The sequence below is a fragment of the Cololabis saira genome, chromosome 13 (genome assembly GCF_033807715.1).
Source record: "Cololabis saira isolate AMF1-May2022 chromosome 13, fColSai1.1, whole genome shotgun sequence".
Taxonomy (NCBI): Eukaryota; Metazoa; Chordata; class Actinopteri; order Beloniformes; family Belonidae; genus Cololabis; species Cololabis saira.
The window spans coordinates 18,992,590-19,019,721 of record NC_084599.1 but is presented as its reverse complement, the minus strand read 5'-3'; the positions used below and the strand labels follow the sequence as shown (position 1 = coordinate 19,019,721).

General features: G+C 39.3%; 1 protein-coding gene across 1 annotated transcript; it reads left to right on the top strand.

The window, feature by feature from the left end:
• Nucleotides 1-695: 695 nt before the first annotated feature.
• On the top strand, nt 696-27,132 carry ghrhrl (growth hormone releasing hormone receptor, like). Its single transcript, XM_061738137.1, has 13 exons — nt 696-804; nt 13,189-13,294; nt 13,639-13,746; nt 15,858-15,949; nt 16,533-16,636; nt 17,411-17,543; nt 17,694-17,847; nt 18,926-18,986; nt 19,477-19,546; nt 19,902-19,993; nt 20,747-20,876; nt 22,078-22,119; nt 23,083-27,132. Exons 1-13 carry the CDS (start codon nt 700-702, stop codon nt 23,182-23,184), a joined length of 1,299 nt encoding a protein of 432 aa, XP_061594121.1. The 5' UTR covers nt 696-699; the 3' UTR covers nt 23,185-27,132.

The window sequence follows — 27,132 nt, the reverse complement described above, 5'->3', positions numbered from 1 at the left end:
TTTGTACTCAGTAACGTGAGGGGGTTCAAATGTAGCGAAGTAAAATACTTGGGTCAAAATGTACTTGAGTAAAAGTAAAAATTACATATTTCAAAAACTACTTAGAAAATTACAAATTACTCACAAAAAGTACTCAATTACAGTAACGTGAGTAAATGTAATTTGTTACTTTCCACCCCTGAAAATATATATATATTTTCACTAAACCTATGGTATGTATGTAAATTTCAAGACACAAGGGTACATTTGTGGCAATTACCGAGGTGTCAAATGAGAAGCAGGAAATTATGTTTTGCTCCAAAATAAAATACAAGCTTGTAGTGTACGAATAAAGCCCAACTTATCACCCGTAGACCCCCCGTTTTTAGGATGGCTTATTTGTTGTATTCATTGCATAACAGAGGTGATGTAAAAAAAAAAAAAAAAAAAAAAAAAAAAGTAGTTCATAAGCCTTTTTTACTGGCACCTTAAAGGTGAGGCTTTTACTTTGAAAGTAAATATCGTAATTCCCGCTTTGTGTTGCTGCACATCTGACAAGTGTGTTCTCACCTGGAGAGAGCGCAGCATCCCGCCCATCCGGGACTGAAGGATGATTTATGGTTCCGCGTTACACCAACGCAGAGCCCACACCGTAGGCTACGCCGTATCCTACGGCGTAGGCTCTGCGTCGATTTAACGCGGGACCATAATTGAGGCTTGATGCTCAGCCTCAGAGCGCTGCAGTTGGACTCCGGAGGAGGACGAGTCAGCATGCCCCATCTCCGCATCACAGGGATCTTTCTCTCTCTGTGTTTGGCCCGACAAGTGAGTGATTCATTATAACTGCATGCGTTTGAAATAAGAACAAGAGAAGCCTAAATTATAACTTGAAGCAACCTATAGGAAATCATAGATTGTAAAGCTGAAAAGTAATTAGGAGAATCGTTTTATTGGGAAGACTTGCGTCGTATTTAATGGAGACATGCCTGCAGGCACCTGGCCCTTCACACAGGTCCAACATTGCTCCCTCAATTGGACCTTTACATGCTAAATGAACAGAACACATCTGCAGCTTGTCGACTGTGAATTGACTTCCATCTACTATGGATAGCCTTACACTGACAATATTATTTTACATATAAAAAGTTACAGCTGCATGATGAATATGAGCTTAAAGCGTGAACCCTCAGCTTCCTTTGAGGTGATATTGTTAAGAAGATGTTTAAATATGTAAGACCCCTCCTTTTTATAGGTTCAAATATAACTGATAGATTTAAGTGACTTTGCATCAGTGTGTGTGTGTGTGTGTGTGTGTGTGTGTGTGTGTGTGTGTGTGTGTGTGTGTGTGTGTGTGTGTGTGTGTGTGTGTGTGTGTGTGTGTGTGTGTGTGTGTGTGTGTGTGTGTGTGTGTGTGTGTGTGTGTGTGTGTGTGTGTGTGTGTGTGTGTTGGGACTTATGACATAAGGGGCAAGCATGGAAACATTTCTCACAGGAGATTCTCATATGAAAGTGGTGTTATCCCCCCCCCCCCCCCCACACACACACACACACATACACATACACATACACACATCTCGAAGGCATGCCTCTAGACTGAGATTTTGTGACTGTGAGGAATATTTCAGTCCAGTAAGATCACTGTCACATTCAAGAGACCAGTCTGACTACATATACGGTACATTTTCATGCCGTCATTGCAAAATATTATCTGTTTGCCCATGTGGAATAATATGGTTCATGTGAAACAGGGAAGGATGTTTTGTGTAGATGGATTTAGCTATGTTTGAATGGAACATACATATATTTAGATATCCAAGTATACAGTATAACTCTACTTCCATCTTTGAGTCTGGATGCAACTATTAAATGTTAGGGTGTGGTTGTGGTGTACTGGGAAGAGTCACTTGCCCTTTAACCGGAAGTTTACCGGATCGATCCTCATTGATCTCGTCACATGCCAGCTGTCCTGAACACATTGCCCCAGTTACCCCAGTTACCCCAGTTACCCCAGTTACCCCAGCCGCTCATAGTGCCAGTTTCAAGCCTGAATAAGTGCAGAGGGTTGTGCCAGGAAGGGCATCCAACATGAAAGTCTTTGCCAAATCAACATGTGGAACATGATGATTCACTACAAAGACGACATCTATAAAGGGAAATGCCAAAATAAGTTGTTTGCTAAGTAAAGAGTATCATTTATTTATTTAGTTTAACTCCTGTGAAAAATAGACTAAGCCTTACTCTTTGGATTTTGGGATATTAAAGTGGATATTTTTCACTTTTTCTTAATGCATTTTAAAGATTAATTCCTAACACAACTGATACATCAAGAAAAAAAATGTTGTAGCTCGTTTTATTTTACTATCACTATTTGCTGAAATAAATTAGACCCTAATTAGATTAGATTAGATTAAACTTTATCGTCATCACACATGTATGAATACAAGATAACGAAATGCAGTTTGGCATCTAACCATAAGTGCAAGAGTAGCAAGTGCTATATAAATAGTATCTGAAGTATTAAGAATAAAAAAGTGTTCTTTATGATGTGCAGTGAACAGATCTACAATGATTATATACAGTAGTGAAGAAAGCACTGGGAAAATAATATAACAGTAATCAGTGTAACTATATACATATACAGTGTAAGTGTGTACATATACAAAGAATATGTGTATTTACAGTGAGGCTGTGTAAGGTACAGTTATGGTGATTGATTGTAAGCGGTGAAGAGGGAGAAGGGACAGGGAAGGGTCAATGGGACTTCAGTTGGGAGAAACTGTTCTGGTTTTGCTCTGAAGGCTCCTGCCTTGTGGAGGGGAGGAGCTGAAAGAGATACGGGTAGGATGAGAGGGGGAGAAGGGTCCCTGAGAATGCTGCGTGCCCGGTGCAGACATTTCTTCCTCTGGACATCCTCGATGGCAGGAGGTGGAGTCCCTGTGATGCGTTGGGCAGCTTTCACTCCCCACTGCAGTCCCTTGCAGTCAGAATCAGAGCAATTCCCGTACCAGACTGTGAAACAATTGGTCAGGATGCTGTCAATCGCACAGAAGTCACCCAGGATGTCAGCAGACAGGTGGTTCTTCTTCAGTGTCCTCAAGAAGAAGAGGCACTGATGGGCCTTCTTAACTAGACTGACAGTGTTGGTTCTCCCAGATGTGAGTCCCCAGGAACTTGCAGCTGGAGATATGTCAACAGACATGGCACTGATATGGGAGGGGTCATGTGTGTCACCCTTCTTTTTCCTGAAGTCCACTATGAGCTCCTTACTTTTGCTGCTGACTTTTATTGTCCAGTACCGGCCACATTGTGAACGCAAATTGTTTACAAGTTCTGTCCAGTCAGCTGTGAAGAGGTGCATCAGGCAAAGAACTGTGCACATGCCACACTAACACAGTTTGTCATGTCAGATTCATCAGCGCACACAACAGCTTTACGGGGCTGTTATTGCACAGCCACTTCACTAATTTCCTAACAGAATAGAAATGTGAGAAACAAGCAAACTGGTGGTGTGATGATCAGTGCAGCACAGAGAGGAACAGGGCATGCACTCATCACCGCCCACCTCTTCATTCTCTTTCACTGCTCGGGACAGCTGGGATTTATAATGAACTATCCCTAAAACACACAATCATTTGTCAAAGGAAAACACAGTCACAACAAACAGATGCTCCACCTTGCTTTTTCCAGCCTGGATCTTCTATCTGCTCATTCTTGGCAAGAAAACAAATGAACTTATTTTGAAAGAGTGTCAAAATATTCCTTTGTGTGTATTTAATCTGAACTTCAGAGGCTGACCTTGTTTGTGCCCTCTTCCTGAAGGACAGAACATGTTTTATATGTCCATGCGGCTCCAGAGTACACAAGCGTAAAAGTGCACCTGATTCACTTAAAAATAGAACCCAACATCTGAAAACCAAGCCTGGTGCTCGTGGATAATGGGCTTCACCTCTCTGAGAGCATTTTCACCGTGCGCTAATCTGGCAGGGTGATGCAGCCTTTGGCTTTGCATTTGGTTTCAGGATTCATATTATCCAGATGTACCTAATGTAGCCTCCCCACTCTCGTTCTCACGTTTGCCGTCTCTCTTTCATTCTTCCAAATGCAGCGTACTGTCTCTCTTCATCACATCATGTATTGTAGATAAATTGCATGGACATGTCATGTGCCCTTGACTCACTTCATTCCTCACCCCCTCATACTCACCCTCATTTCCTCTCATCTGTTTTCCAATTCCTATGTCTCACAAGATGTCCTCACAGCATCCCCCTCGTATGAAAGCTGAGCTCCGTATCAGAGGTGTTACATTTGGCTGATACCTTCTTCCAGGTCGTCTGGGTTGGTCTCGGGAGAGCACAGGTTTTCCTACAGGGAAGATGAATCAATTTTTTTCTCTGTTCCTACATTTTTTTGATATTTTATTTTGGATTCAGAAATGTATTTGTTTAGTTTTTGTCGTGTTTTGTGAAATTTCACAATTCTTGAAATTGTGGTTTTTGTTTTACTCTTGTGATGGAGTCCTTTTTAAGATAATGTCCCAATTTTTGAATGCTGTAGTTTTGTTTTACTGCAATGTTCCACCGTGTTATGTTAAGTTTCCTTTTGCTACTAGTTTTTTTTATAGTTATTTGAACCTCTGGTCTTCCCTAACTCATCGATTTACTCTTGATTTATTTTGGTTATACATGCAAATACGTACATCCCATTTACTTGATAGAAATCCAAGAAAAAAATGAGAACGATATAAATCCATACCAACTGTATTTGTAAAGCCCTTTAAACTGCTTGTGTCAACCCATGTGCTGTACAGCAAGCAAATAAAAGGTATAACATTAATGCATAAGAAAATATAACTTTTGCACTAACAATACAGCTAGAAAAGAAAGAATTTAAAAAAAAACATAAACCATAGAAGAACGGTTTAATAACTAAAGTTTGAAATCAGACCCTGGAAGTAAAATAATGAATGACTTAATTTAAATCCCCCAAATCCAGTTTAATGTGTATACATACATGTATACATATATGTGTATAATGTGTTTAATGTGTATACATACTGGATTTATAAATCAAGTAAAAATCAGCCAGAAACTGTAATGTAATCCTGTCATTTAACAGTGTTGTAATAAGCGCCGACAATAAAGGCGGCAGTGTCAGGGTGTAAATAACCAGCAAGGGTCTATAAATAATTACAACCTGCCATCTATCACACCTCAGAGCCACTCGACCTCAGAGTGGAGCTCCCAGTGATGATAATACGACTGCAGAGTGGAAAATAGCATCCAGGGGCTCGAGACCAGCCAATCTAAATGTCACTGAAATCCAACACAGACAGAAAAGGATACCTATACTTACTGTATAACAATAAATGCCATAACGCTCACTTCATTCAGAAATCATATTGATGTAACCACAGTTGGGAACACTGTACCGCTGTCCTTTAGACGTGCTGCACACCACAGGGTGCACTTTCCCCCCCGTGAAATTCAAGCACTTTAAACGTGTAATTCAAAAATTTTCTAGCACTTTACTCAAGCCGTGCTAAATAACTTATCTACATGAGTATGTGTTTTCAACAAGATTAATTTATTGTATCACATTAAGAAGAACAGAAGAACAGTGTTTTGTCCCCTCTGTGCTAAGTGCAGAAGGGAGACATTAATTAAAAATATGCATATCATATCTTTGGAAATGTGTCATTTGTCTATAACTAGACTTTATTTTCTAGCGCCTAGTTATGCCGTCCAATTGAGAAATGCAGTTTTGCTGAATTATTAGTCTTTCTATATAAGATGGGAAAGACGCAGCTCCCAGTATTTACAGGTATCTAAAGTAAAAAACAGATGGTAAGATGTCATCTATACTTACAGAAAGACAGATGCAAATTTTGTTCAAATAATTCTTCAAGAAACAGTTAATGACTGGGTTTTCGGTCCAGTAGTGTTACCGTTATTGAATGCAATGCATTAACATCATCATTGTGATTATTAGTGTTCATTTTGTCATGATCCAAAAGTAACTTTGCCAAACCTTGCCGACAAGGAAAACATAAACGCCAATAATTGAAGGTAGATTTATTACGCTTTTTTTCATTTACTTGGATGAAATTGATGTGTTATGTTTTAGTTAAACCAGCTGTTAAAAATAAAGCTTGAAAAACTGTAGATCACACAACACATGGAAATATAAAGTGATGATTGAACAATTACTTTTTTGGCTGGATACACTGGGATAAGGTTTGGATCGTCATTCAATTGCAGTAAATGTTTTACATTAAAGTTACTGTTTTGTCACACTGACTATTTTCAATGCATAGTACATACATGAGCACACTATTATTAACAAAACCCATAACTACACACAGTTCCTCTGAAACATTTAGGCTAAAAAGTCAACAGCTAGGGGATCGTATAAGCAGTTATTGTAATGCGCCATGTTTGTAGACTCAAAAATTCTGGTACGATTTACCTTTATATGACTCGAGAGAGAGAGCAGATTCTGCCATTTAAATATAAATAAATCTCTATTCAGAATAGTTTAAATAATTAAAAGGCAGCTATAAACAAATACAATGCAAACCTGTGTTCCTCGCTCGCCTTTGAACTGTAATACAAATAACTGTTGACTAAATTACACATTTACACTTTGTATCATGTTAATAACATGGCTTTAGGATGAGCGAAAGCCATCAGGGGTTAACAACACTTTCATCCATCCGTGATGGTAACAGAGACGGGGGTAATGAGGACATGCCTGGATAATTTGTTCCTACTAAACTTAAAGTGATGGGGGAAAACATTTTCCTGCTGACATGATTATGTGCATAACCAACTCGTTTCTCATATCATGTTTATTTTGTTGCTGTTTTTGATGTGATGCTGAAGTTTATTTGTCACTACAAGTAAAAAAGAAAACTGGCTTGGTTCTGAAAATGCCATGACTTGTGTCAGTGTGAGAAGACAAATGCATTAATGGCTCAACATAAAATAAGGGCTACAGTGAGTTATTGCACACGACTAAACAGAAAATATCATCCTGATGAATTTCAGGGAACAAACTATGCATCCTCTTTAAAAATGTGTTAATTTCACTAAATTTTTCATGAAATCATTAATCCCCTTAGTCATTTTCTGCACTTCAATGTCTAACAGTGATAAAAAATGGGCACATTTTGAATTACCATACTTCCTATGTTGCATTTTGTAACTTCGCCGAGAGCTATTTTTCAGGATTGGCTCAACAGCCCTGAAATTTTTATCCTTTCCCCAACAGTTTCATATCTTACTCGATGTAAAGGGCCATGCATTTGTGAAGGTGCTGATCGTGCTGATCGTGTTTACCCTGCAGAGAAACTCTTAGATCTTTTTAACGGAAATATTTATTGCATGCAGCTGCTCCTCCTTTGAAACAGCACTCAGAAATCTGGTGGCTGGCAGGGATTTGCTTCTCCCAGAGAGGCGTCTGTGAACCCACGGGAATGTACCTTCAGAAGCTTTATTTCATTAAGAGTTTGGTGGGGACGTGTCACGAGGAAACATTTCCAGCTCTTTTAAAAGGAAATGGGAAGGAGGCAGATGAGATGGCTTCATGCTGTTTGACATCTTTTGTTGTCCTGCTGCATTGATTGGATGTGAATCTCTTTCAAACTAAAAGAACAACTCAAACGGCAGCTGGAAGATTACTTAACATAGGAAAAAGAAAATGCAAAGCATTCTTCCTTTGAGTAATTACAAAAATGGACAGGCATCAAGATGACATGCCTGATTCTTTCACATGCATTTTTTTTCTACTTTTGTCTTTTTTTTCAATGTACCGTACATCGGCTGTCTACACATTCACACACACAAACACACCGGCTCTCATATCTCGGTCTAAAGAGGACACTATACTGACTTTTTTCTGGAAAGCTATGATCACTTGAATTGTAAGTATAAGCCTTGAGCCCTGACTTTAGATTACCCTGATTAACATCATGAGAACTTGCCTTCATCCCTGTAAAGAAGAGACAGCCACATGAAGTGACTGAACGCATTAAGGTCTCGCCACGTGAATAATACCTCGACCGTGAGCAAACACCCGTGCACACACCGCTGTCATCCCCACTGACATCACATTGTGTTTCATAGGGTCTTCAAGACCCACGCGGAGAAATGATTTATGCTTTTTGAACAGTAGAAAAAAAAAGAACAGAAGACAGGAAATGATGGGCGAGTAAATGAGAACAAATTTGTCTGTTTTTAAATTTGAAATGGAAATAATAGCCTGGAATTAACAGCACAAAATGAGCTTTTGTTACAACAGTCTGAAAATGGTGATATATTCCTGCTTTGTGTTCAAAGGATGCAAAAGGATCCCAGAACCACACTGATGGAGGACATTTAATCACGCAGCACACTGTTGGTGAATCATGTCCTAGCAAACTAAACAAGACCCAGCTTCCTGCTCTGACCTTTAGATTGAGACCACTGTAGGTCACCAGCTGCATGAAGAAAATAAGAACAAAATAAATGGATCGTTTCAGTTTAAGCCAAGGTGGTGTTGGTTTAGCCCCTCCATCCACTTACCACCATCCTTGCAAGTAAAGAGGTTTAAATATGTAATATTTCCACATTAAAATGTCTAAAGCCAATCAGACCAATGCTGCAGACTTTGTGGGCTTGAGTATGTTTTGTTCCAATCCAGGAAAAGTCATGGTTGTAATCGATCAAAGGCCATCTGTCAAAGGGCTGAAAAAACCTTAAACCAATCCAGCTGCCATAATGCCACAAAGTTATATGTAAATATGTATATATATATATATATATATATATATATATATATATATATATATATATATATATATATACAGGGCCGCCGCAAGGGGTGTGCGAACCGTGCGACCGCACAGGGCCTCGCGCCCCAAGGGGCCTCGCGCTATGGGCCGTTTTTTTTTTTTTCCCTTATAAATATCAACAGACACATTCCATTACAGACCTAAATGTGTACTAGTCTGTGCATATCAATAAATATATGTGCAATGATGTGCGTGTCTGTTGTTCAATACAACTGATCAGACCAAGCGCAGACACAAGCTGCTCTGATCCAGACGATGGAGTTGGAACAAACTGCCACACAATGTCGAGAGAACGAGACAGATTCAGAAAATTTCCATCAGGGGATGAAAAAAGAAAAAAACTAAAGAAAATGGAAGAGTTTAATGCCTCTCTGAAAGGCTCGTTTGATAAATTTGTTACAAAAATCACCGATCCGACCGGGTCTCAAGCAGCCGCGGGGCCCCTCGTCGAGGCAAGAGATGATGATGAGGCAGGGGAAGGTATCCAGTATTTTGCTAATTGGAGAGTTAAAATTGCACATATAGACACTCAATCCGACCCGAAAAACCCAAAAATTTCGCGAGGCCCCCCCCCCCCCCCCCCCCACCATTTCACACAGGGCCTTGCAAATCTCTCAAGCGGCTCTGTATATATATATATATATATATATACATATACATATATAGTTATATTGTCGTTGTATTGTTTTGGATGAAATTCCTTGTGACAAAATATTTGTATGAAACTATTTGTATGTACTAATTGTATGAAAAGAAGAATTTACCACAAAAAAGAGAGAATGAAGGAAAAGACATGAAAACATTGCAGCAGGCAGTGGATATTTTGAAGGCAGGTGTGGACTTTCTGGCCTACTGAAGAAGAAAAAAACAAAGACCAAGCATGTTTGATATCCACTGCCAGTTTGTCGACGATTCATTCTGAAGCCTTGATTTCAGCAATTTAGACAACACCGTCTTTGTTTTTGTTTTTAAATAATGAAGGAGAGATTGACTGAGAAACTGAGCCGTTTCTGCAAGTTTCTGCTCTAATCAAATTAAAATCCACAATCCCACAAGTAAAAAGAGGGAAACAAATAATTTATGTAAAGAGTTAAAGAGCCAGGTAGTTTTTACTCGTCATACCTTGTTTCCACTTTCCACTTGTTTCCACCAACAAAAACAAAACATGGTCTCTGAATTCCCAACTAAATCTTCAAAAGTCATACGTCATTGAATTAGATTAAATGGTTGTAAAGTTTAATGTAGCAATGACGCAAAAAGTAAACTGTTAAAAGGATACAACTCATAAAAACTGTTGAGATAAAACCCTGAGTCTGTGTCAAAAGCTACGGATAATAGATGAGTGTTCAGGAGAGATTTAAAAAGTCCCAACATGGGAGCAGATCTTTATGTACGGTGCAAGCCTGTTCCATAATTTAGGTGCTGCATCCATAACAGCTCCATCGCCCCTGGTTCTGAATTGTGTTCTTGGCACCTCTAAAAGCAACTGATTGGATGACCTTAATGCTCCGGCTGGAGTAGCATGAAGTAACACAGTCAAATACAAAGGTGCCAGGGATAAATGTTTAAAGTGAACCCTGAACTGAAAGCTGGAAGCCAGTGGAGAGAAGTCAAGACTGGTGTGATGTGGTCCCTTTTCCTCTCACCAGTTAAAAGTCGAGCAGCTGCAGACGTTGGATGGACTTGTAGTCCATACCCGCACACAAGGAACTGCAGTATTCAAGGCACGATATTATATCACTCTCTCCGGATCATTAAGAGGGAGATGGACCTTGACTTTAGAAAACAGCCTCAGTCAAAATAATCTTGACCTTACTCCTGATTAAATCTGTTTATCAAACATAAAGGCATTATTAAAAAGTGCACCGAGAGTCTTAACTGAGGAATGCGCATGAGGATCAAACACAGTCTCCTTGGTTTGGCCTTCATTTAGAGTCTGAGAGAGAAATTCAAAACAAAAAAACAACCAGAAGAGTTTAATTATCAAACGCCTACTAGTTATTCATGTTTTGCTGGTGCTTAGCACAGCGTAAATGCTCTCCCAAAGATCTTCTGTATGGTTAGTTTTTGAAGTGGCACTGAAGAAGTCTCCAGCTGATTATTATGATTATTATGATTATCCTAAAATAACCCTGCCCTTAGGAAAACCCAGTATTATCATGTTCTTTTCATCCAAATGAGACAATCATTTACTTGGTGAATATCACGCTATATTTAACACATGAAATGAGTAACTGAAAGTAAGGATTTACTTAATAGCAGAGCAATATTTTCATATATATACAATAAGATGAGACCTCAGATGAGAAGTGAACATAGACAGCTTGAATCGTTTCTGAACTACAGCTGCACGTTTCAGCACACCTTTGCTATTATGTTTATGTTTATGTTTATGTTTATTAAGGATCCCCATTAGCCGACGCACAAACGCCAGGCTAGTCTTCCTGGGGTCCTATTTAAAAAGTACAATATAAACAACAATACACAATAACATACAATTCCAGTTACAAAACATACACAGATCCAATTGCAATTAAAAAGAGAAGAAAAGAAGAAAAAGAAAAGCATAAATCACAGTTCCCAAAATGATAACATAACACTATTAACTCTCCAATCTAAAAAATGACTTAACATGTTTTTTAAATGATTTCTTGTTTTGAATGCTCCTAATATTTAAAGGAAGAGTGTTCCATGATGAAATTGCTCTATATACAACAGTGTTTTTCATTGAATTAGTTCTTGGTCTTGGTAATGTAAGTTGACGCTGAGTTGAAGCTCTGGTACTGTAATGATGAACATCTGCACTATAACTAATCTGATTTGAGAAGGCAGTGGGATGCCTGCTATGAATAATGTTTCGAATAAATAATAATAAACTGGTAGATAACCTATGATTCACCTTCAGCCAACTGAGACAAGAATGCATTCGGTCAACACTAGATCTATAAGAACAGTTAAGAGTAAGTCTAGCTGCCCTATTTTGAGCTGTTTGTAACTTTGTAAGCTCAGACTTAGGTGCAGATGCCCAGATAACTGAACAATAATCAATTGCTATTGTTCTCATGCCAGCTCCAGCAGTACTTGCTTTGGAGTTCGTTGGCTCGAGTTTCAGTCAGTCAACTTGGGAGGCTTGAGCGGAGCTGTTGCAAGAGGTAGGAGCTGATGAGCTTGAGGCGGTCCAGCTGCCGTCCCCTGGTTAACTCTGGCCAGAACAGCTTTCAGACCACAGCAAAGGTAGCTGCTTCAGGCAGCTTTGATAAGCTTTGCCTTCTAACCGTTCCAGGTCAACCTAAAAGGTCGCAGCTGTCTGTTAGCAGAGCCAGCTGCACAGCAAGCCATAATACCTTTAAAATAAAAATGAATATGCTCACGTCAAGACAGCACCAACCACAAAGCAGCTAAGGGGATGACAACTAACCACAGGCTATTCCCATCACCAGCCAAGAGACTACAACCCTGATTTTGTAGCATTTTATGGCTTCATATCATTTTCCCTGATGTGGTACATACGGCCATACAGTTCATACGGTCTAGTTTCATTCAGACTGTAATCAAGACACAATTCTTTCAAAAATAGTCCGCATAGAGTTTTTTGTGTCACCTTAGACTTAGTCTTAAAATCCCTGTGTGCTCATTTATTGATATGAATGCCTAGAAAAATGCATGAATCTTTCACAGAAATTGAATTTCATGACCTTACAACTTCAATCTTTTTCAGAATCTTTTATGCATATCAACTGTTCAGTGAGAAGAAAATGAGCAATAAAAAACTATAAACAGCACCAAACTGCTCTTATAGTTTATAAATTCATGCAGGTCTCATCTCTTTTCCTGTTTCCTCTATCAACCCTGTTCTCACATTAGTTTCAGTTTACCTTCAATCAATCCACTGCCTTCTCAGAAACAAGATATTCAACTGTTGAAGTCGGAAATAAATGTCAAGCTCCCCAAATGCAAATCCAATCATTCTTTTTCTTCTTTTTTTGACAACGGAAAACAAACCAAAGAATTTCTGAACAGAATTAAATGGATGGATGACAGAGTGGTTGGAGGCTAAGATATTTTTCTTCATCCTCAAGAAGCAAGTCCTTTAATGAATCACCCAAACTCCCTTTCTCTGTGCACTTTAATGAAAGATTATCGTCCTGAGTGCCACAAATGGACAAAAGGTGTGTTTTGTCATACAGGTAGTGTCAGTGGGAGAACAACATGAGTCACTGCCCTTTCAAAGAGGAGTAGCACTTATTTTACTTTTCAGCAAATGGAATACCTTCCTGATGGCTTTAGTGGGCACAGAGTCCACCTGCTTATATATCGCCAAACATAATGGAGCATGCCCCCCCTTTGCTCTCCCTGTATGCTTTGTTTCCTACCTCTAGGCTTGGTCACGTCTGCACCCGGAGTGTGAATACATGTTTCAGCTGGAGAAGGAGGAGCGCCACTGCCTTCAGTACATTGCAGAGCAGGAAAACCGAAGCACAGAAGGTGTGTTTCCTGTAGCAGCGGCTCGTATAAATCCAAGTCGGGCTGTAGCCGCCGTATGAAATTTACTTTATTTGTACATGAAATTGAGCGTAAGATAAATATCAGCTACTGTAGTTAATCATTTTTGCAATCTTTTGTGTGATATTTCATTGTATGCAGAAGGGGGATGGATGGGATGAATGTTTACAAAGTTTTGACTTTTTGTGAAATTCCACTTGATTATATAGTTTAACTGTTTTTTTTTTGTTTTGTTTTTTAAGATGTTCCCTCTCTTATTTGCAGATTAACTAATCCATTCCTCACATTACTTAATTTCTTTTTCTTCCAAAACGTTTCCCAAACAGGTTGCCGACCATTCTGGGATGCAGTCACCTGCTGGCCTCAGGCCGTTGCCGGGGAAACCGTCCAGAAAGCCTGCCCTGCTGTCTTCTCTCTTTTCAAAAACAACACAGGTGACCGTACGATCACATACAGCACAAATAAACAATCCTGGGCTCATTCAGCAAATGGGTTTTGTGTTAGTATTTCCTTTCATTCAGTGGTTTGTTGGGTCTTGTTGGTGCACTGGGATTAAAGTAGGCTTGCCAGATTATCTCATGGATCATCTAATGCAGTGGTCCCCAACCTTTTCTGTACCGCGGACCGGTTTAATGTCTGACAATATTTTCACGGCCCAATCTAAAGGTGTAGTTGATAAAAACTAAATAAAATGACGGCATTAAAAACTGTGGTATTTTCGCTATAATAATAATAATAATAACTCGTAAACATCCGGCGCTTCAGACTTTAACGGTAAAAGTTTAACGGCAGTAGAAAGTGTGTCTGAAAGACTAAACTAGTGTCAGGAATGCTAAAGTGTGTCTAACTGACACAAAAAGCACCTGCTGATAAGGATTTGTGCAAATTTTATACCGTATTTATGTCCAGCTTGAGTTTGGTCGCTCATGTATTGCGGTAGCTTTATTGCCGACCGAGCGAGCAGCTGCGTCGGTCTGTATTTAAGTTAAACTTATATGAATGTAGAAAGACTAACTATTTTATTTTATTCTTTTATAGCTCTTAGGGTGTGTTTGCAGTGTATTTACATCCAAGGAATAAAAACATTGTGAACCATCAGTTTGAGAGTCATCCATCATCAGTCGGGGATTCTACAGAAATAATTTTTTAATTAAAAAAAAAAAAAAAAAAAATATATATATATATATATTTTTTTTTTTTTTTTTTTTTTTTCTCTGTGCGGCCCGGTACCAAATGACCCACGGCCCGGTACCGGGCCGCGGCCCGGGGGTTGGGGACCACTGATCTAATGGAATCTAATTAAATCTTTCCTGACAAATAAAAACGTAGCTTTTAAAGGTGGGCACAGACAATAAAAACCAGGATGTTTTGAAAAAAGAGCAAGCAAGAGTAACATCAAGTATTTGAGCTTTGTGAGCGCGGCGATGCTTCTGGCTAAATGCACATGCCATGCTCATGTCATATCGGATGAACGGTCAAGCCGGGACGACTTACAAGCATACTTTTTTACAGTTCAGCATTTTTTTGTATGATGACAGATTTATAAGTGCACAGATTAAAAATAGATATGTACGTTGGATTGAACAATGGACCAAATTTTCATGAGGCGTCACCATTTATTTGTTGTAGCAGAAATAGGTCATATGGCAGCTTTTCAGAAAATACTGACTTTCCCAGTTTGTGATTTAAACCGCGATGCTGACATTTCACAAGTGGGAAAGTTACTCTGATATGACCTGAAAGCAACATGCCAACATGTCCACAAAACACAAATATCACACAAGTTGATATCCTGTCCTTGTGAGAATTAGTGACAACCTTGAATACGTTGTGGAATATATGGAAAAATATATATATTATATATACCGAATATATATATTCGGTACGCTGAAACCGAGGAGACACACCTAAGTAGTAAAAGTAAAAGTAGAAGACTATAAATGTCAACAAATGATTGTTTTTCAATGCAAAAGTGCTTTTATATGCCAAAGTAATTATGAAATCAGAAGATTATTGAAGCATTTTAGAGCAAGGGTCTTCTATATAAAGCACAAACCTCCAAGCCAACCCAAATAATTGTTAAAAATGACAGATATCTGCAGTCTAGTCACGAGCTTTGACCTAAATTCCATCGACTGTCTCTGCATGAAGTTGATATTTCCCATTTCCTCAGGGACTCCTGTAAACTTCATTCTGAACCCGTAACAATAGAATAATATATGAACATGCTAGTATACAAGTGAAAGGAGCTTCTGAATGGCTACAAGGAAAGCCAAGAGACTGTCAGTGCCCCACGGAAAACACGTCTTTAGTTCTGCAGGTGAAACCTGAAAAAAAGAGTTATTATTTATCATGTAAGGGATGTTATGTCAGTCAATGCTGGCCATAATTGTTGAGACATTTCAGTATTGACAAATGTGGTGGAACAAAAGTGAGTGTGTGGCTAAATGGAAGAAAGTTTCACTCAAATCTATTCTGACTTTAAGGAAACGCTAAGCTCTCTACCGCATTGCTGACTTCTTAATCTCTCAAAATCTTTCTGAAGGGTCAGTGAGCCGTAACTGCACAAGCAGAGGCTGGTCGACGCTTTTCCCACCGTACCATATTGCCTGCAATGTGGACGATGACATTCCCGAGGTAAGAGTTGCGGAGACGAGGCAGCTGGGAGGTCAGGCAGAAGGGGGACTGGGAGCGCAGAGGTCAGAGGGAAAAATACAAGCAGGAGGATAAACAGCAGCAGCATGGAGACACAAGACCATCTTTTTGAAATAAAAAAAAATAAAACTAAATGTTTGAATTTCAAGAGTTGCATTTTATGAAAGTAAAATGAAAATAAAGCCAACTGGGAAGCTGTTTCTCTGGAGCAGAAGAGAAGATGCATTCACATGTAAATGTGAGTGTATCTTCCACGGACAGAATATTGTTATGCTAATCTCTGGCTAGTAGCCGAAAAAGATTTAATTTTACAAAAAGAGAAGGCTACTGAAACCTACTGTAGTTTTCAGAGGATACCAAATATTCTAACAGCTTAAAAAAAGAAAGACTTTTCCTGTTGTTATTCTGCAGTTGTCTCTTCACCGGAGTTGAGTTTGAATCTGCTGTAATTTTGTCTCATTATGAGACATTAAGCTCATATTGAAGCCTGTTTGTGTTTGAACAGCTTTGATATTAAAGTGTTATGTCTTTGCATGAAATGTCCTTTTTCCCATCTTGATTCCAGACTGAGGAGTTGTACTTCAGCACCGTGAAGCTCATATACACCATCGGCTACAGCATTTCTTTACTGGTGCTGGCTTTTGCCGTGTTCATCCTCTTGCTTTTCAGGTATGAGCAAATTGGGTCCAGAGGGTTCTGGTATCAAAAAGTATTGATGATTATTAGTAACTCCTTGAATTTTACGCAGAACATTATTTGGCTTAATTTCCAGTCATACTTAATTAAGAGGACGACCCACGAGAGGTTTGTGGAATAATTAAAAAGAAAACGAACATGAATCAAAGAGACTCAAGCTTTTAATTACTGTATGGCTGCCAGTCATCAGTGTAGAAATTTAAAAAATAATAAGATTGCAATCATTGTCAGTACAGCAGCCAAGTTTTCACACACCAAATACGACTTCTTTCCTGCTCTGCCCCACAGATGTGCCTCATATAAAAGACTTTGATTATCCCTTTGGTATCCTCACAGACCACGTTTAATGCCACAAAGACCTCCCAGCTCACTTAGTTTAGTGGGAAAACTGGAAACAGAAAAACAACCTGCATGGTTACGTCACTATTTTAGAGATAATAGACTGGTAGGTGGTGAGAGGAGAAAATAAGTGAGGCACATGAAATGAAAATGAATAAATGAAAACATAAAATGGATAAAATGAAAGTGTACATAAGCAAATACAAATTTGTACAGTAAATATGCAGATGACTGTAAGCAATCATATTTTAATATAGTGATGCAATAAGCCATAGATAATTATGAAGGTGAACTAATCTCCACTATCAGCCAGCTATGACTTGAAGTGTAGTTATAGTATAACATAAAACCAAGTTCCTTTTTTAATATATTTCAATGTGTTTTTGTTTGGTTTGTTCTTTCATCCAGGAGGCTGCGATGTTCCAGGAACTTTATTCACATCCAGCTTTTCATTACTTTCATCTTGAAATCTGTGGCGGTCTTCATAAAGGATGCCACACTGTTCTCAAGTGATGACACCAACCACTGCACCCTCTCCACAGTAAGATAATTATACCCTGCTCAGGAGGATATTGGCAGAGTTAAGAAGTTCCTCTGGGCAAATGTCCCTGGTTTTTGTAATTATGCACCGAAATGCCTGCTTCTGCTTTTGCTCTCTGTCCCCTTTTTTCTTCCTTGCTTTGCCGCCCAGTTTGCCTGTAAGACCTCTGTGGTCTTCTGTCACTACTGTGTGATGGCAAATTTCTTTTGGCTCCTGGTGGAGGCGCTCTACCTCAATTCCCTGCTGCTCTCATCTTTCTACCACAGTCGCCAGTGTCTCTGGGGCTTCAGCCTGCTGGGATGGGGTGAGTATATTTTCAGAGAGTACGGAGGGTGGTGAACAACGACGACATTAATACCATATTGCTTTCAGACATTGCATGCATAAAAGGTGACACAAATCCCAAATAACTTTGTATATAATTGATAAGTGTTGCCCATCTTATTAAGACCTCTATGTAAAGAAGCTCCTGTACTGTGTTTATGCGGCTAGAATATTTTTACTGCAAGAATTTAAGCTTCTTTTTTTTATCTTAGTAGATCTGATTTTTTAAATGAGTATCTCCAAAACTTGTGGTTTGTACAATTAGAAATGTCTCTTGTGTCTCCAATCATCAAACTTACAGTTTGGAAAACATTTCTTAATGTTAAAACTTATCGTTTTCAGTTTATAGTTTTTTTCTTTTGTTTTGTTTTGTTGTTAAATACATATGTGACATATTTCAATTGATGCAAATTGCTCTTTATAAGTCACACATGGTCACCAGCGTGATGCTGGTTTATCACTGAAATTTTCTGAAATTTAATGTGCAAAGAAAATGTCTTTTAAAATGTTATGTATTAGCACCTGGTCTCGTCTCTACTGTTGACAACAATGTGTTTATGTCCAAACTATTGACTAATTAAATATATACGGATATAACATCTTTTAAAATCAAAGGCACAATTACAAACCTAATCTGAAGACTTCAGTATTGTTTCCTTGCTTGTCAGTTCTTTGCTTCAAGGAAGTTTAACAAAGAATCAAGCTAATTTCTTTAAAAAAAAAGAGAGAGAGGAAATACTGTATAGCTCAAAACTCTCCTGCATGCCTCAGTGACATCTTGAGAAAACAAATCCGACAAAATGTGGTCCCCCCCCCCCTTTGCTGATCCCCAATAATGTAATTCAACATCTCAATACGTAGACTTGCAAGACAGAGGTCACTGATGACGGCAACAAACACTCGCCGCCACTTAACTTGCTAACGAGAATTAATGGCAAGGAGTTTGTGTCAGGAAAACCACTGATCAGTACAGGCTTGTACAGTTGCAGCTGTGCAGTTACGATTGCGCCACCCTCGGTGTGTCTTGATTACATGTTTGGTCTCCTACCTCCCCGCAGGTGTTCCTGTTGTCTTTATAGTCCTGTGGATTGGATCCAGGGTGTATTTTGAGGACACAGAGTTTGTATTGTATTCTGTTTTCAAAGTCACAATAATTTAAAATACACACTTATACATGTTTAAAAGAGAATAAGGATTTATTTTCAATGCTTTTAACTTTCCAACTACTTTAAGAATTGTACTCACTTTTACTCTGACTATTTCCATGACACTGAAGTTAGCTTTTGCTTCACATCTTTTGATTTGGCAGATGGTAAACCATCTTAAGAGCACTGAGCCGCCCTCAGACCAGTTCCACTTCAAAAACCACTATACTTTAGCTGCTCAAAGTTGGATTCAATGATCTTTTAGTTAGTAGAGACATGAGACACAGTTTGAGATCTCTGAAACCTTTATTTTATTCAACATCACCATACAATACTACCTCAATACTTCTTCATTATAGTTGAGCATTTCGATATCTTTTTGTTGGAAAGTTATCTTTGTTATACTTTAACTTCAGCTCAGAGTATGTGATGCTGGTGCGATGTCAAAATGTCTTCTCCTGCAGGTGCTGGGACATCAACGAGGACTCGCCTTACTGGTGGATCATCAAGGGCCCAATTGTTGTTTCCATTGCGGTAAATGTTCCCATTATGCTGGAACAAACAAAATAATAAACTGTTAATCATCCGTAAAGCATAATACAGTCTTAAATGTAGACAATTTGTGCAGTTTTATTTTAGAGACACACGTTTGGCACAACGGGCTAAGAAAACAAGAAAAAACTTCCTTTGAGACCACAAGAATAGAGTGCAAATAATCCATGTCACGTCTGTCCAAGTCATTTACACACTTGGCTGCCCGCACTGTTGCCATGGCGTTCAATAATTATGTTGGCGTGAGCATCACTTGGTACAGCTTCCCGCCGATCAAAACGTTAACCTGTTAAAACAAAAACATTTTTTTCACTAATCTTTTTCTTTCTAACAACAGGTCAATTTCATGCTTTTTGTGAACATCATCAGAATCCTGATACAGAAGCTCAACCCTCGGCTGATCCAGTTCAATAACTCCTCTCAGTACAGGTACAGTATCCTTTCTCCATAGACACATTTGTAGACAGTTGGAAATCAGCAGTGATGCAAGTTCTCATCTGTCAATTACTTCTATAGTTGAAATAAAGATTGAACTCTGGAGATCTGTTTATAAGAGAAATGGACATATAAGAATCTCTTAGGAGCGAGATGTTTTTTTAGATTTAAATTCATCTTTTCCAGACAGTCTTATATTTTTCAAGGTCATCTCACTGTATACTGTGTTAAACTGTTCGTCTTTTTCAGCGAGGAGAGTGACACTTTTTAAAACACTTTTTAAATTGAGGCAGGCACTTTGATGTTGGAAGATGCAAGTTGTGCAGAAACTGTTGATACACTTCAGCAGGTATTGAATAATTCATACAGTCGCCACTGAACTTCAATCTACTCAGTCAGGTCACATCTGCTTTTCCACGCACCTAGACCAACACTTGTCTGAATTTCTAATTGAAATAATCTCACTTACTGACTGCCAATGCCCTTATGCTGTTCGTTAGAAGTACCTGATACTTGACTTAATCGCAACAGTTACCTGTATATAGTTTTTCATACCTGCATCTATCTTTGGAATCATGAATAAAAGCTGCAAACGGAGAGAAGAACCCTTGTCTGGCCATGTGAACATCACTGTGTTTGCATGCTTGAGGCTATCATAAATATCAGGAATAGCATTTAAATGAGACAAGTGTTCACTCGCTCTCTCAGGTCACCACCGCATCTAATCTCTTTTCTTCTGTGCAACAGACGACTGGCCAAGTCCACCCTGCTCCTCATCCCTCTGTTTGGAACCCACTACATGTTCTTCAATTTCCTGCCCGACTACTTAAACGTTAATCTGCGCCTCTGTATTGAGCTCTGCATCGGATCCTTCCAGGTACAGACATGACGTTGTCGCTCAGCTCGTATCAAGAATCCTGTTTCAGTTGTATCTTGGAAAGCAGACTCATTATACCATGTTTTTTTTGTTTTGTTTTTTAAATTGATCCAATTTCCTGAAGTCCGAAGGATATATGTGACAAGTGGCCTATTTGTCAAATTACCTAATAGATACAAACCAAAAAACATCCCTTTTAGCCACTTCTTGTTCTCACAAAACCACATTTTTATGACCTCTTTGGCAAACCCTCATGGTAATCTGTGTTTCACGCTCTGTGTTATGGTGTGGGAGTGAATCCTATCAGAGTAAATACCTTTCACTGAGGCTGCATGCTGAGTAGATTTTTATTCTCATGCTCAAACTCTCTAACTAAAAGTCAGTCAGGTGTTTGAGCTTGCTTTTCTTTCTGCATCTGTACACATATTTCACACATAAATGAAAGTAGAATTAAGAATTAGAGTTCAGCTGTGTTGATGGGATTGCTAGAAAAGGTTGCGTGGAAGGGTATTTTCATCATCCAGACAAGCAAACTCAGAAGAGCCACAATGACGTCCTCAACTAAATGTTGAACCCTAAATTGGAATTTTTTTGGTTTACTTTTTTTGCCGGTGACCCCTCTTGTTTCACCTAAATGAAAAATACCATACTTATTCTTCCTTTCTGCGTGTAAAGATAAAAAGGACATAGCAGTGCATTAAGATACCCAATAATTCTGAATGTAACATATTTGATACATGAATTTCTGAGACCTCTGAACCACTCCAATAATTAAAAAAAATACTGTATTCAATAAAAAAAATAAAAACATAAAAGAAATACATTTTAAAAATGCATAAAATGACCCACTGTATTCATAATGATACAAAATAATAATTACTAAGAATCTGTTAAAGACAAAATTGGGGGTGTCTTTAATTTCAATATATAATAAAAAATAAATAATAATAATATGTTTTGTGTATTATTTCATGTAAGGGATTAAAGGGGTATTGACTATTTAGCCAAACCAGTGGGCAGAACACAGTGATTTTTGGTAATCTTTAAAAGAGAAAAGCTTAAAAAGAAAGTGACTTTTTTCTTTTAGGAAAAGATTTACTCATTTCTGAACATATCAGCTCTCATTTGTGTCAGACATTTAAACCATGGGATACCTGTCAATGAATCTAAATTTTACTGATAGACATAATCTCTTTTGCAGGGGCTTCTTGTTGCTGTCCTCTACTGCTTTCTAAATCAAGAGGTCAGTACAAACCACACGACTCTAAACCATTATGGTATTTAAAAACAATCTCACAGGTGATTTATGGAGCTCTGCTGCACAATCAATCTCCTTCAGCTCATATCCCAGGGATAGGTGAAAGGTTTAGATATGCTGGGGCTTAAAGTTCAGAAATAACAGTCTTCCTCTCATTAAACGAGAGAAGGACCTTGAGAGCTTACGTAACCATCATGCATAATGTGAGGCTGACTCCACATCAGCCCCCGGGGCAACACTTGCCTTTGTTTAACTCTCAATGTGCAATGACTCAAATCCATGTCAATGTGCAGTAAGGCCAAAGGGATAAAACCTCAAAGTCCATTAATTGTCATATGAATTGTTTCCTTTAATTTACATGTACTATATATGTTCTCTTCAGAATAAAAGCCTTGACTGTTTTTCTTGCTTAAAGCAGCACTATGTAACTTTTCCACCTTAATCTAATATTTCCAGAGTCATTGTGATGGTATATCAACTTCCAACAGGTTTAATGACACCTCTGTCATGGTCTGAGGGGGTCTGTATCGCCTTCACTGGCACTATGTAACTTGGAGGAGCATGGTAGGAACCCTGCCAAACTACTGGTAAAGCACTACCGCTTTTGTCCAAAGGAGACGCCAAACTCAACAAAAGCTGAAAGTTACGTTGTGCTGCTTTAAGTGTAACACTGTTGACACCAAGTCTGGCTTCATAAACACTAATCTTCAAAACATGAACGTTTACAAGTAAGTTGTCCCTTTTGAATGTATATTGGGATATAAAGAGGTTCTGGTTGGTGAATTTAGTCTGGACAGCTTTCCAGTTCCTTGAGCAATATACTAAATACATGACATGTGTTTTCTCCTCTAAATTTGAAATAAATCAACTTTCCAAAATATGATTCAGAATATCATATCCCAACCTTGTGTGCTGAGAACCCCATGTGTTTATGTGTGTGTTTGACAGGTGCAGAAAGAGGTCCACATGCAGCTTCTGAGGTGGCAGGAGAGGAGTTATGGAGTGGTGTCGCCTGCTGTAAAGGGCAGCCAGATGGACACGCCCTTCTGACATCTTCCTGCAGGACTGTTGTTAACTGAAGCTTCGCACGGGATTGCTGATCTGGCCAGCCATACCTATTCACTTTTCAAAAACCCCCTGTGGTGAAATAGGTCTGGACCACCTCCCATGCGCAGGCATTTCCACTGGTATATGATGTACCAAACCAAACACGATGTGGCAGGGGGTTTACGTGACGACTCATACAGAAACACTAAAGAGTAACCATTTAAAACGACCTAAATGGCTGCTAAATTGCTAATAACTCCCTGGATCAACACGTTTTTACTGCAAAACCGACGTTCCTCCACCACTGCATGTGATTTTGGATTTTTTTGTTGATGGTAGTCTGGTTGTCGCTCTGCCTGCATCACTTGCTTCATTTCACTGACTTGTCCTATCCAATCGTGTCCAGAAGCGATTTCTTCTTCATCTTTTGGCACTGTCCCCTAGAAATCAAAGTGATATCCAGAGAAACAAGACTACTTCTTTGTATCGCGAGGAAAATAATTAGAATGACAGGCCAGGATGCAGCATTGCGTGAGTGCATATTTTCTCGAGCAAGCTGTACAGCACTCACGGTAACAGTCGCAACTCATCGTCATCTCTGCATCACTGACGCCTGTCAGCCTACAAGCTATTCCAACCTGCAGCGAAGTTCTGCAGCCAGAATCTAAGAAGTGAGGTGAACATTCGGCGTGAAAAGTTATTAAAATGCAATCCCGTGACATTTAACACAGAGACACATTGTACATGACAGCTTCTGCTAATACTCATTAGCATCTTCCAAACTGGCACAATGGCCACATAGAAAGGTTGGCTTTTAGACTTCCTCTGAGCCATTACCCGTCAAGTAAAGGAATTATAACTTTGCTGAGCTGGAGGCTTGGCCCAACAACTAAATAGACAGCAACTGCAAAGCAAAATAGGTTTTGTTTTTATTCAGGGAAACAGGACTTGTGGCATTTGAATTCTAGTTTCCTCACTATGTGGACATATCCTCAAATATCACATTCTAGATTTAAATTTGACAGTCCCTCTAAAGTGTGATACTTCAGACTTTGTTCTTGAAGCTGTAGTTTACTGATGCCCAAAGGACTTTAGTATTAATTACTTTCACATTGTCCAATGGCACTATTTTGTTTCATTAATAATTCTCTCTGTGAAGAACACAGTAAAATGCAAGTTCAAACCTTTTTTTTTCTTTTTAGCCTTTTTTTCACATTAAATTTTGGTGATTTTATTTATTTATTTAGCTATGTGAATCATGCTTTGGTCAAAATACCATGAAGATACAAAACCACAGCTCTCTTCTCCAGCCTGTACAGCTGTGTTCACAGCTGCTGGTTTTAAGAAGTGGAGTGAGCCATTGATCGCTCTGTAAGACACAGGCCCAATCTCAATACTCCCCCTACTTTTCTTCACTCGCCCTTCTTTTCTCCACTCGCCCTTCTTTTCTTCCCTAACCCCTAAAAAAGAAGGGGGAGATTTTAGGGCACTTGAGATCTAGGGCACTTGGCCCAGGTTCCTGTCCCATTTCTCCTACTCCCCTTCGTTTTCATCCCTAACCTAATCAGGAAGCAGAGAGCCAAAAGCTGTTTTAATTTCAGCTGTAGCGCTGTTAATATGGCACTTTATTAAGTTTTAATATTTTTTCAGCTCAGTTTATCCAAATAACGCCTGTTAAGAAATTTGACCCGATGTTTTCGAGATGAGAAGAGCCGCCGCCCCCGGGGAGCAGCCTCAGCTCACAGCCCGAAAACAGACGTGTCCGCCGGGTCAAGCTGCTGCGTCGTCCCGGGAGAGAAACTCCCGGCAGCTCTGTTGAGAATTACGCTGGCTGAAATAAATCATTTAGGAAGATGTTGGTTTAATAGATGAAATCTAACAGTTGTAGCTACGCCTGTTAAGAAATTTGCTCCGAAATTTAGAGATTTCTGTCTGCCGGCTCCGGAGTTTGGGTCCGCGTTAAATCGACGCAGAGCCTACGGCGTAGGGTACGGCGTAGGGTACGGCGTAGGGTACGGCGTAGGGTACGGCGTAGGGTACGGCGTAGGGTACGGCGTAGGGTACGGCGTACGGCGCGCGTCGCCGCGTACATCGACGCAGACCTTACGCCGTAGGTTACATAACCTACGCCGTAGGCTCTGTGTTGGTGTAACGCGGAACCATAAATCCCTTTATTCTGGCGTGTTCTTCAGCAACTTTATCTGAAAGTGTGTAAATTACCCAGATAACAGCTGGATTACTTTGTGGTTTCTGAAGACTATTATATCAGAAACATCCAAAACAAATCTGACGAGTCACAGGATTATTTCTCTGTATTTCTCTGAGACGAGTCTGCCTGTTTGCCTTCGGTCGGCGAGTCAAATCGACGCAGAGCCTACGGCAAAAGCATTCTGGGAAATTTTCATACCCACTCGCTCGCCAAGTGAGCATCTGAAATCCCTCGATTTGAAGGGGCTATTCTCAGCCCCTAGCCCTCGTTATGCCCCCTCCCCCTAGGTGAAAAGAGGAATTGGGACACCACTACCTTCACGGGAACGCGCAAAAGTTAGGGTTAGTGAAGAAAACGAGGGCGGGGGGGAGTATTGGGACGCAGCCACAGTCTCGTCTGGAGTCGTGCCTTGAACGAGCACAAAAACACGTAATAGCCAGTCACCAGTTCGTGAGCATGTAGTTCCTTTGTTGCACAGAGACTCAACGAATGTCAGGCTTCACTGCTGCTCCACTCCAATGTGTTTTGTTAAACTGATCTTTAAAAACGTTTGCTCATGTGGGAAACATTTCAACTGACTTTGTTTCTGTAATCGAGGACCATTGCCCTGCAGTGTACAGAGAGTTAAACGTCATTTGGGAGAGGGACAAATGGATTTATGGTTATTTCACACAGTGCCGGTAGAACATTATTATTATTGTAAGTTACTGTAAGTGAACAATATAACTGCAAATCTAATAATGAAATAAAGCAAAAACACTGAAAAAAGTCTTTGGACTTCCCCATTTTGAGGTACAGCAAAAGCAGGATGACTTGAAATGGATGGCAGAGATAAAGAAGAAGAAGTTTGGATAAGTTGTTCCTGGTCTGGGTCCTGGATTGCCCTGAAAGTCTGACCGCTTCACTGATGTAAATAATTTCAGACTCCATCTACCCCAGACATCGTAACAGGAACCGATCTATGCTGGAGTTTTGGAGCTGGTTGTTCCCTCCTGCATTACCACTGCCAGCTGCTTTTCAGCAGAGAACTTCATTATTTCTTGTTGTAATAACTCAAAAGGATTTCAAAAATATTATTATTATTCACGCCAATATGCTGTACAGTGCTAACAGCTGCATGAGTTTTTAAGAGACTGTGAAAAGCCCTTCTCTTTTTGGTTTGCACAAGTTTTAAAACCATCCGTATTTATTTTTCAGTCTTCACACAAACAGAGCACAGTGATCTTAAAAGTAGAAGGATTAAACGATTAAGCCATTGTCTGTTTAGTGGAACTTAAAAAACAGAAAAAAATGACTATCAGCCATAGAATAACCAATGTTGGTTGACTTCTAGATAATATGTCCACAAACTAAAACCACACAATGTTCTGAACAAAAAATACTCTCCAAGCAAAGGTTAGTTTTTGACACTTAATGGAGACTGTCTCTCCCAGATGTTTCACATGATAATAATTAATTTCCTTTATTTTGTGTGACCGAGCATTAAGGCTGGAAAATAAATATGGATGTAATCAAAAGTTACAAAACAAGACTATGGGAGCATAAATCAGTGCGATCCTTAGATCTGCTCCGTCTGTGATTTGTATTACAATGATGTTTATTCAGTGTACGTAATGTATTGCCTTAAACTGAATGTATAATGTGTTATTGTCGGCTCTTACCGTCACTGCCCTTTTTAGGTTTGGGTGATGAAACTTCATGGGGCCTTTTTGTGGTGTTTTAATGGTTTGTGAAATAACATC